This window comes from Mesocricetus auratus, unplaced genomic scaffold (genome assembly GCF_017639785.1).
Source record: "Mesocricetus auratus isolate SY011 unplaced genomic scaffold, BCM_Maur_2.0 Super-Scaffold_4256, whole genome shotgun sequence".
Taxonomy (NCBI): domain Eukaryota; kingdom Metazoa; phylum Chordata; class Mammalia; order Rodentia; family Cricetidae; genus Mesocricetus; species Mesocricetus auratus.
The window spans coordinates 26,527,237-26,539,417 of NW_024429182.1; the positions used below are offsets into that span (position 1 = coordinate 26,527,237).

The 12,181-nt window shown below is 43.3% G+C and overlaps 1 protein-coding gene across 2 annotated transcripts in view; it reads left to right on the top strand.

Moving 5' to 3' along the window:
* Positions 1-712: 712 nt before the first annotated feature.
* Lipa (lipase A, lysosomal acid type) overlaps positions 713-12,181 on the top strand; it is a 30,223-nt gene continuing 18,754 nt past the window's right edge. Inside the window, exons 1-3 of one of the 2 annotated variants that reach the window (XM_013116857.3) lie at positions 713-858; positions 3,131-3,377; positions 4,604-4,721. In XM_013116857.3, coding sequence (XP_012972311.1) covers positions 3,273-3,377; positions 4,604-4,721 — 223 coding nt within the window. In that variant the 5' untranslated portion in view covers positions 713-858; positions 3,131-3,272. The remainder of the gene's footprint in view (positions 859-3,130; positions 3,378-4,603; positions 4,722-12,181) is intronic. The other variant, XM_005063675.4, reaches the window with a different exon arrangement.

A 12,181-nucleotide genomic window follows, 5' to 3' on the forward strand; every position in this document is an offset into this window, starting at 1 on the left:
GTTTGGCTTAAAAAGTTATTGTTTGGGGCCCTGACTGCATCCTATAAAACGTCACAGACTGAAGTTGGGCTTGAGGTTAGGACAGAGCTTCGGCAATGTTTGAAATGGCTCTAAACATACCTCTGCCATTCTGTACTGCGTATTTATGTGCGTGCTGAAGGGGTCTCACCATCGACAATTGTGTGATCGAAGTATGAGCCCATTCGGAAAACTGTGGATGCTGCTGAGCGGATCCTACAGTATCCATTACTCAGTCAAGACTTCTTTATGCAAAAACAAGCAAATCTGTCTCTAATACACACATTTGTTTCCAAAATATGGTAAAATTATATATGTATATAATTATATCTACCCATACGAACATCTATGTAGGTATAGTAACCAAATAACTTTAAAAATTTCTTTATGATTTATTATTGAAAAAATGCTTGATTTGTGTGCCTATTTTGTGTCCCTAGCTAGTGGAGGTTGAAAGACAATTTCTGAAATGAAAAGGGGCCATGGGAAGAAAAAGTTTAGGATGCCATGCTAAGTGCTGTGTACTCTCCAGCTCTGGGGCAGGAGGCAGCTCTGACATGCATCGCTTGGAGTAGGGCAAGCCTGGGCTGGGCTCCTGGGGCAGACAGAAAGCGCATGCTCCTTTGAGTCGGCTTCCCGTTGCTTAAGCAGATGGTCGGGAGGGGTGGAGTCAGGGAGACACGTCCCGCTGTGGACTGCTCTGATTGGCTGTGAGAAAGGCCTGTGCAGAGTCAGTCCTCTTATTAGGTCCATGTAGGCTGCAGGCTGGCCACACTCGCCTGGGCTGTGGTGGGCACTGCTCCCCGCGAGACAGAGGTTGGAGGACTGCTCCCGCTCCCGGTGAGTGACGGCCTCGGGCTTGTCCTGCAGGTCCGAGGGGCAGGTAGGGGAGGTCCCACCGCGGTCCCTAGCTGCTCTGTTCCCGGGTTACTTTCTACCACGGGTACCTGCATGTGCGTTGAGAATGGCGATACCCTGGGTCTTTCCAACAAGTGGTCTGTCCTTCCCTGAGAGCCCTCCGGCTTCCTGAACAGGCGCGATCGCCGATCAGGGAACCTGCTCAGAATTCCTTGGAGTGGTGGGGAGAGAGAATGCCCGCCTCTCAGTCTTCTTCCTGCATTCCTCCCGTTATCCCTCCTAGGCAGTGTTAGCCGAACACAGGGTCAACAGCAAACCTGGGTATGGGTCCTGGTCAAAACTCCAGTGACACTGCTGTATAATTAGCTAGCTCTTTGCTTTCACTATTTGACTGGTCTGACTCACATTATCCTGAAAAAAAAAGGGGGGGGGGCTTACTAGTACTGTCGGGTCGCTGGAGGAGCAGACTGTAGGAGGCACTGTTTGCAGGCTGGGTATTGCCAATAGCTTAGTTATTGAAAAGCCACATTGGACCCATATTTTCGTTTGTCGTTGAACTGCAGAGCTGACCTATTCCATTTCTCAAAAGCAGCACCTGCACATTTCGTTTGTGCAGGACTTGGCAGGGTCCTGGAGGTTCAGAGTTGAATTAGACTCAGCTCTGCCCTTCCCTCTTTCTGGGGTGAAATGAAGGCAGACAGACAATGAATTACATGTGAAGCCATAAATACTGTGTTAAAGGTGTTCTGAGAGCCCAGAACAGCACACTAAACCCAGCTTATCACAGTCTCCTGTAAGAACTCCCTGTCAAGTTTTTGAGCAACAGGGTCTTGATGGAAGGGAAGTCTAGTGGGTGATATTCCACCGGAGTAGTGAGTAGTGAGTGCCCTTGGAGACCACATCCCGGTTCTGTAAAACCAGATTCCACCACCTGCTTATTTTAAGCTATGCTGAGAGCATTTATTTTATCATATCTTCCCCCCCTTTCAGTCTATTTTTTTTTTTCCAGTACTGAAGGACCTCTGGGACAGTGACCTTATGATTAAAAGTAGCCTTGAACCGTGCTGTAGAAAGTTATGCTGGCGACTAAAAGCAATAGGCTTGCTTAGCCACCACAAACTCAGAATGATAGCTTCTTCTGTCTGAAATGCTGAGATACACTGTTGCTTGAAGAAGTAATTTAAGTCAGTTCTCCTCTGCAGTCTCCTGAGAGCCAATTTCCTAAGAATTGGGAAATACTTCCTTTAAGAGAGCCTTTGTTTAGTTATTTGTTATTTTCAAGCAACAGTCCTGAGGTATTAACATAGACTGGTAGGGCACATTTAGAAATTTCTAAGTCTTGCCATGGGCAACCTGAGAAATGAGTATATTCAGTAGTATAGAGGTGGACATGGCCCCTCAGAGCCCCTGTGCATGATCCTTGGAGATTGTTCCCTCTTGTCCTTTCTTCTCCCCAGACACTAATCTGTTTCCTGTCACTGTAGACTGCATTACATTTTCTTCAAGTGTTATGTACATTGGAACAATTTCTTCCCTCTCATCACCCCCACTCTCTCCCTGACTCTTTTGATGTAGCTTAATTATCTTGAGTTTTGTTTAGATTCTGTGTTTAAGATGAATTATGTATATATAAACATAATTTTTTAATCCATTCATTCATTTGGTTTGGCTCCCTCCCACCCCCCCACCCCCCCCCCAGCTTTTGGCTGTTCTATACAAAGCTGGTATAATTTGTGTGTAAGTCTTTGGGACTATGTGTGTCCACCTTTCAAAGTGATTATGTGCATTTTTAAAGTCCTGGATCACAGTTCCAACATTTCTTCTAACCTTACTCTGGGCATTGTTAGAGACTTGTGTCACGCCTCTCTTAGCGTCTCCAGTGCCTTGCTACACTGTCATTTTGAGCCATCACTGCGGTGATCATTTTTATTCGCGTGAGTGACAGTTCTGAATTCTGACATATAGTTTTGGGAAGGAGCAAACTGTAGAGACAGTGGCAGGGAAGAGATAATGTTGACTGAACTTGAAGATATATTTAAATCCCAATCAAAGGGGGGAAAGCGGGAGTTCTATGGCTCTATGGCTCTTCCTTTTTCTTATCCTGTCTAAGTTTCTCTCCACGTTGCTTCTCTAGGAATGGTTTGTTTAACTTTGTGAGGAGATGGTAAGTGGGTGTACAAGGCAGCATGTGACTACTGAGGGTGCTGGTTCTGGAGACTTCTTAGTGAAACCAAATCCATGTTTTCCCTTCCAGAGACGGCTCGAGTCACTTGCTTCATATTTGTCTTCCCGTAGGATTTTATCCTATACTTGGTTCACGGCTTTGAAAGAGGGCATTGAACTGTCAATGCATGCTCGTGTGGTAAAATTCAGCTGGCTACTTTAAACAGAGGAAGATGCAGATCATGGGCCTGGTGGCCTGTCTTGTCCTTGGGATCCTGCTTTCTGGGGGGCCCACGGGGTCCATATCACCTGTGGACCCTGAAGCAAACATGAATGTGGTGAGTTTCTAAAAGTCAAGTGCTTTTAAAATGCAGCAATGACAAGTACTGTTTTCTTAAATAGAGTTATATGAGCTGTAGGAAGTCATAACTCTAATCTCTTTATGGCTCCTTGTGGTTTTCACTTTTTCTGAATTGCAATTGTCACTTGCTAGACTTTTCCCACTAGATACTGCTGAACAGGAGACACGGCTTCCACCAAAAAATGTGCTTTAGTAATTTCATTCTTAAGTCATTTTAAACACGCTTCAAAATTGATAACACTGTGTAAGCCCTTTACAAGAATGCCTTTGTTTTTGCTGAACATGGACTGTGATTGACAGCGCCCAGGCACCATAACTCAATACAGTTGTGAAAACATCAGAAGGAATTGCTAGAAGATATAAGCAAAATATTAACCACTGAATTAGTTAAAACAAGTCAAAATCAATAGTCTCCAGTAAACAGGGGAATCTGGAAAAACTGCACATAAGAATACAATAGCAAGACAATATAGATTAATAAGAAACAGCAACTTTATAACAAACGCTGGATTGATCCAGCTGAAGAATCGGGTGACTGCAGTGACAGAAAAATTCCCAGGAGACAAGATAGTATGGCATGATACAGGCTTTCTTTTGACATCCTGTCTTTTAACAGTTCCCTTCCTAACAGAATAGTGAAATTAAAGTCTTGCCGGTATTTATGGCAGAGTGGATAGTGAACACTTCAGACTTCTAAGTAACTGATTTATGCTTTTCCACTGCGCTCCCAGTGATGCGTTCCTTGTGAAGAAGTGAATTTGATGACAGTTTCCCATTTCTTTAGCTTTTCTTCAAACTCACCTTGATGTCCTAGTGACTTGTTTTTGGGTCCGTGGCTGAAAACGATTTTTTTTTCAAAGCCTTATTGCCTAGGCTAGACATTTTGTGAAACATGAAAAAGGTTAGATGCCATATTCAGAAAAGAAGTGTTTATTTGTAACTGGTAGACGTGATGGAGACAACAAGGCACCAAATTTGACACACTTAGTGTACAACGTGTGAGGATGATGAAATACCTGTGCATATAAAAGATTGGAGCGTGAGTTGGGATCTTGGTTACCAGATTGAGCAGACTCAAGTAGCAACGATTCCCTTTCAAAAGCTAAAAAAGTCACTGCGCTTATTTTCTCCTGTGCCTGTTCTTTTTGGAGATTGAAGAATCGGAGTCCAGCATAGATTGCCCGTTGTCCTTTCTCTCTCCAGACTGAAATAATCGGGTACTGGGGATACCCGAGTGAGGAGCACACGGTCCAGACAGAGGACGGGTATATTTTGAGTCTTCACCGGATTCCTCATGGCCGGAAGAACCATTCTGACAAAGGTATGGTGTTTTCTGTGGCAAGACATAACAGCTTTGGGAAATCACTGCATTGTCTGAGTTGGTGAACATTTGACAGTGTTGCCACAGGACTGGCTGGAGGCCAAAGTACCAGCCAAGCTGAGATAATTGTTTTAAAGCCAGGTAGGTGCAAAGGTCAGATTCCATGTAGAGTGTCAAAATACCTACTCCTGTCGTTTTTCAAGGAAGCATTTATCTAATGAACTGTTTGGAGCATTAAGGAGTTGCCTTTTGCAATTTAAAAATTACTCAGTTTGTTGAAAAGGTAATATATTCAAATACTGTAATATATTCAAGTAATATATATATATATATATAATATACAAATAATATGTACAAAAAATCTAGAAGTATACAGTAAATACTTCCTTTTCTATCTTTCTAGTTTTTAAAAAGTGTTCTTGTATAATATCTTCATTTAAAATCTTTGCGCTTTCCAGACATTCATCAGAAACAAATATGGAGTATTTTTCTGTTGCAACCTTTTAAGTTTAAAATGTGCTATAAGGGACATAATGTTTTATTATTTATTATTTATTTACTTGTTCATAGAGCACTTATCTAGAGATAAGTGTATTCCATTGTATGTTTGTATCATGATTTGCTTAACAAGTGTTCTGTTAGTAAATATTTGTGCCCATTTGAATGTTCGGCTAACAAATATTGCTGCTCAAAACAACAAAACAAAACACACACATATATATTGTACAAGTTTATTTAGAAGATACATTTCCTGCCAAAGAATTTTGACGTCAGAAGACATATGAATTGTGCTTTTGACAGACTTTTGGAAAATTGCTCTCTATGTATGCATGCCCTGACAGTGAATTTTACTAGGAGTATATGGAAGTTCTTAGAGATTTGCCTTAAAAACATGAAACTTGGTATGTATTTATATCCTTACTTGTATAACTCATGACTCAAGGAAAACTGTAGCCCTGATGTGGATAATGGCATTTCTAGACAAACTACCTGAAAGTGGTAACAGCCATCAGGGTAATAGATTTTCCTTTAATCATCTCTCCAGATGTAGCCAGTTGCTCTTTGGAAATATAGGGTCTGGGCTAAGGTAACTGGCTAGCTCTGTCTTCTGTTAGGGTTTTACTAGACAGAGCGTGTTCTTGCCTTATGTGCTTCTTAAAGGGTTATTCAGAGCAGGCAACAAATCTGGGCAAAGATGAGCTTTGCACCAACACCTGCCTTATGCTTCTCCTGTGTCAGCTGACATGCCTATTTTCCCTTTCCTCTAGGTTCTGCCTGTCACAAGACACTAAATAATGCTTTTGTGGCTATGGGAGTGTTCTTTCTGAAATTCATTTGCAATTTTGTTTCAGAGGTTATAGTGCTATAGTATCGTATTTCCCTGGTGAATCTTTTACAAAACACAGGATGAATTGCATTGATCTGTCTTCCCTGATTGCCAACACATAAAGTATATATTTTCTGCAAGAGCGAGCCTATGATCTTAGTTTCCTTCCTTTTTTTCCCCCAAAAGTACCCGTGTACAGGTTTTAGACTCTATCTAAAGACAAGTACATATGGATATTATTTCCTATTAAGTACTTAGTCAATTAGTAATTACTAATATGAGCCATTGTTCAAAGGTCTCAGGTCAAACCATGCTGAGAGAATTTACAACCTCCATTTCTTCGTCCACCCAACACTGCAGTTAAAGCATACAGGGCACAGGACAGTGGTGGAACACGCCTTTAATCCCAGCACTTGGGAGGCAGAGACAGGTGGATCTCTGTGAGTTCAAGACCAGCCTGGTCTACAAGAGCTAGTTCAGGACAGCCTCCAAAGCCACAGAGAAACCCTGTCTCGAAAAACCAAAAAAAAAAAAAAAAAAAAGGCTCCGTCTTATGCACATACATCACACTGTGGCAGAGGGAGGGGCTTCCTGTGAAGGAAGGTGCCCTCGGACAAAGAGACAGAACTCTTCAGAGCTGTTAGATGGTCCCTTGCAGGCTGGGGAAGTAGGTACTCTGTCTTCAGAATCTGGATCACAGACAGAGTATTGTCAGCCAAATCTGGCTTTAGCTTTAGCTCCCCATTTTCCTTCATGGTTCTGAGGAGCCCCACCCTCTCCCTGGGTAGGGCAGTGATCCGATCCATGTGTTTACCAGCCAGCCTCAGAGGGGGCTTTTCTAGGATTTCTGTGACTCAGTTCTCTAAAGAAGTTGTGATTTTCCTCAGAACTGCATAGGTGCTTTTCCTATGGTTCATTCTCTGTGGCACTGGACAGAGGCTCCCTGTTATGTCTGTTGAGGAGCAGTGTGGTCAGTGCTGTTAATCTGCCATCCTGGAAGCCAAAAAAGCTGAAGAGAACACACAGTCCCCCAAATGGCATCAATCTTGTGAATGCTTTCACTTCCCTTCTGACTTCCTATTAATAGCACCATTGTCCTCCCAATGACCTAGACTAGACATTGCAAAGTCATTTCCCTTTTGTTTGGCAGTGCTGGGGATTGAACCCAGGCCCTCATGCATACTAGGAAAGTGCTGCCACCAAGTTATATACACAACCTGTGTGCGGAATCATTCTTGATTCCTAGTCTCTAGGTTACCCACAAATAATCCCTTGTTAATCCCTTTCTCCCTTGTTCTGACCACACCTCACGTTAAGCTCTTGCTACATTCAGATGGGCACCTGAGACAGCTCAGAAGCTGAGAAAATCTTGAATAACTCGTTTTTTGGGGGGCAGGATCCCCATGTACCAGAGAAAAAGAATCTCAAAGCAGGAATATGGGAATTTAGTAATCAATGCTCTTAACATATAGGAAGTAATTTTATGTAGCTTTATTCTATACAGGTAATTATGAAATCCATTAAAATGTCATTGACATTCTTGGGGAACACTGGTTTACAGATAAATGATGAGTGGGCTCTTCAGACAGTGTTTCTATGTGAGCACAGGGCTGAGCCAGGTGTCTACTCTGCCCGTGCCCTACTGTAAGCTCTGCTGCCTGCTGCCTCTTGTGCCAGCCTCTCTGTCTTCCTCTGTCCTGTGTAGTGTTGCTGATGAAGTTGCCCAAGGCTCAGCTATTATGTGGTTTTGTGAGCCAATGATCTTCATGGAGCCAATGGATGAAGATGCCTTAATATTCTTCTCCTGGCTGCTTGTCTGCACTTCTCACTCCATCCAGAGCAAAAGACTTTTGCACTTGTGGCTATTGGAGATTATTCTTGCAATTTTCCACATAAAGTGCGTTTATTTGATGTACATGTGTGCGTGTGTGTGTGTGTGTGTGTGTGTGTGTGTGTGTGTGTGTGCATTCTAGTGAACACCAGAGGAGACATTATATGTCCTTCTGTCATTCTGCACTCCAGTGTTTGAGACAGGGTCTCTCACTGAGCCTGAAGCTAGCCTGATAAGCAGCAAGCTCTAGTGATCCTCTTGTCTCCATCTCTCATACCATATTAGGTTTTGTATTTGTATGTGGATGGTGGGGGCTTTTCCAACGGAACCATCGCCCCACTTCTAAGCAACCATTCACATCAGATGTTGAGCCATCGCTGTATTTGCTAAGTGAATAAGGGAACTGAAATACAGAAATGAATCATTTATAGAGCAGTGGTTTTGTTTTTATCTGCTCAACCTTCATGCTGAGTGGCAATGCTCTAAGGCTCTCATTTCCTCGTTGGACCAAGGATTTGCAAAGCTTATACCTTCATAACATACTCCTGGCAGACTTCTAGGTATCTAGATCTTTATGTTCTTGATCTGTGTGCTCATTTCCTGCTCAAGACAGCCAAGGCAAAGATTGTTACATGGGCATTTTGACTGCAGAGGCAATATCCCTTGAAGTGACAACATGCCCTTGTATAAGTATTGAGCAAGCTGATCCCATGATGACCATAACTTAGACTTTATTTAGCTGAAACAAGGAAATACTACTTGTGCCAGCATTAAAAATAGAACACAAGACAGATTTACTTGCTAATTGCCTAACTGAGAAATCAGCAGGTTTTTAAAGAGACCCTATTCTGTATCTGAATTCTGCATCCAGTGGCCTGTTTGGTGAGGGAGCCCCCTAGGTGGTGGAGACCTGGACGGACTACAGGCAGCATTTAGAAACAGGCTTCTCTACTGAGGCCTGGGCACAGCCTCCCAGGGGTTGCCCACTAAGCCATTGGAGTCATAGGTGAAAGGTCACCACATGGCTTGTGAGTTAGTTGTCTTCCACAGAAAGGCCTCCAGGCCTTTGTTTTGATTTGATTATTTACTTGAGCATCCTGACCAACTCTAGGTTTTTCTTCCCTTAGAGAAACCCTCCCTTTGAAAGAAACCTGTTGTGGGTTTCTGGCTTTAATGAACTAACTGATTAATTAATTCAGTTTTAATAAATGCAGCTTCAGTAGGCCTGCGTAATCTGGCCCATGAGTCCCTGTGCCAGAGGCACTGAGCACACGCAGGTTTGCTGAGCTCCTACTGCCGCATTAGGTAGGGGATTGCATTTGGACCTTTGAAACTCAGCAACACAATTGTGGTAGCTGTGCAGTTTGTCTCCCAAACCCTGGTTGAGGTTGGAGCAAAAAGGGGGTGTAGCACGGAGGAGCCTACGCTGCTGCTCTGCCGGCCCCCTCCTTTCCTTACACTCCTCCCCTTGTCTTGGCTAGCCACTGCTAAATGTCATGTAGCTGGGAGATTTCCTCAGACACTCAGAACAGTTCCAGCCCCTGGGGCTGTATCTTCTGAGTTTGTTTTGCAGCAATTAGGTCAGCAATAACTTAGATGGATGATAACGTGTAATTACTACCTTCCCCATGTGGCTAAGTGCAGCTGGAGCTCTGTTGAGACCAAAGTCTTCTCTGACTTCTTGAGACTAGGGTGAGCACAACATTGGACTCCAAATGTTCCTTGTTCTAAGTTATAGTGGGATCAAGGTTTCCCTATTTTCCAGGCTCAGTGACAGCCATGAACGAAATCTCTGGGCTTACTGTGAAGTGTATAGCTAGCAACTGTGTCACCTAGTGTGAGCCTACTAAAAGTACTAGCCTTAGGCATAAGTGTGATGGTAGCAGTTTATTTAACCTCTCTGGGTTTGAGTTTCTTCATGTGTTATATGAGAAAAATAATACTTACCCCATCATTGCTGTAAGGCCTTTGAGGTATCTTGCCCTTACAGTGAGGCACCTTACACTGCACAGTGAGATACCTCCTACTGAACAACAAGGCATATAACTGCACAGATTGAAACTGAACCTTCTCTTTTATCTTTCTAATGATGTCCATCATGATTTCCAATACCTGCTTTCTCAGTATCCAGTCTTCTGTGACAGGGAGTGTATCTTAAACTTCAAGGAGAGAAGGAAGTTTCCAGAAACATGTCTAAATTTATTTTTACCCTGGGCAGAGGATGCTTAAGATGTGTAGAACCATCTGGAAGTCAGGTGCAAGTGTTACCTGTGTATGTTCCCCTGACTGAAACTTCCTCTGTGGGCCTCTCTACTTCCCTTCTGAGTTAAATCATTTCTCAACATTTCTCTTCTGTGAATTCATGTTGCGGCTGTGTGTAGCTTCTCTGATGTCCGGAAAGGTAAAGGAAGACAAAAAGGCAGTTCAACACAGGGACGATAGGTGCATTGATGTTGTAAGATATGGATTTTGTTTACAATTGGGTGACCTGGGGGCATGGCCTTCTCTTCAAACTTTAGTTTGCAAAAGTAAGAAGAATGATAGAAAGGGTGTCTCACCATTCTGACTATGCAGTGAGCTCTGAATACAGTGTTCTATAGTGTGCATTTGCAATGCCTATATCACTGTCTGTGCCTGTACCTAGAGAGCTCCTGGTCTCCATTTATCTGGGAGTGATGTGTTTCAGTGTCCCTAGTGGATACTCCCGAATTCCATAGATACTATGTTTCCTCTATACTACCATACCCATGACAAAACTTGGTCAATAAGCTAGAGATGGTAGAAAATTAGCAAGATAATTAAAAAACAATGATAACAGTGTGTTATAATAACATTGCCAGCATTGTTAGTTTATGCTATGGGCTATTATTAAGGAAGTCTTAAACATAACTACTGCTAGACCATAACAGTATATCTGCAATTGGGACAGCTATGTACTAAGTGGTTACTGGGGGAGCAGTGTGTACAGTGTGGACAGGGTGGTTCGTGTTGTGTATGGGTGGGTAGGAGTCAGCACCTTGGAATACCAGGAAAGTTTCATGCCTTTGCTGCATTATACTGTGTGTACCCTGTGCCAGATTCAGCTTCAGCTGCTGCTAGCACTGCCGTGAATCATATGTGACACATTGCTGCCTTCTTGTTGCTTAACAATCACAGTGACTGTCACCAGGGGTGTGGAGAACAGCACTGTGTTAGAGACGGGACCTGGTGATGCAGGATCTTGTGCTCACTCAGGCAGTGTAGGTCACCCCCTTTCCTTCAGAGAGACTTTGAAATGCGAGTACAATGTCCTGGACACTGACGCAGGCCACATAACGTTCTGATTGCTTCCTGTGGACAAGCCAAGTGCCCCATGTCACAGATGAATTATCAGTTAGGACTCTGGTTAGCCTGTTTCACAAATGAGGGAAACAAGGTTTTGGGGGCTAGATAAGTTTCCCATGGTGACAGCGGGGACAACATAGAGACAAGCTTCCTATACCTGTGTCTGAGTTCCCACCCCATACAGCCCTCTTTGTTAGTGCTTGGGGTTACAGTGATAACGTCGGAAAAGTCTCTGGTGGTTTGAACACTGGATTCTGTTGTTTAGTCTCCTGGGCTCTGTAAGTAGGACCTAAGTCCCACTCCCTGTTTCTTCCTCCAGATGGGCCAGACCTCACTCCTTCCTTTGGCATGTGCCTTTGTACTCTGCCACTTTCTACCATGGGACACCGAAGAAAAACGACAGACTCAGACTTATGAACCTTTAATTGGAATTGTGAATCTCTGTTTTTTACAAACTAGCCATTCTTAGGTGTTTTGTCACTACAACAGAAAGGGACAGAAATCTATATAGTATTTGGATTATTTTACTTTTTTGGAGCCAAATGCTCAAACTAGAGTTAGACTATGAATATTCACCCAGGAGCCCTTATTGTGAATAACTGAAAACCAAATTGTTGTTTTTAATTTGCTGGAACTGAAGAGCAAGTCTGGAGCTTCACAAATGCTAGTCTTTCCTGTACCAGAAAGCTATCAACCCCCAGTCCATTCTTACCAATTACTGAGAAGGAGGCCCTAGGGATTCCCCTTGGAAGCTTGTTGGGGGTGTCTATGTTTTATGGCTTCTCCTGTGCATTCTAGGCAACTCATTCACCCCTGGCTCAGCTTGCTGAATCAAGTGGCTGGCCATAAATCCCTTTGAGCAGGTTTGAATACAACGCTGGTGGCCTGATGAAAAATAGCCATGGGAGCTTCACAAGGAAGGCCTTCTAGGCCAGGCTCTGTGCATGGAGTTCCTCATTCTCTAGATCAGGGCCAGAG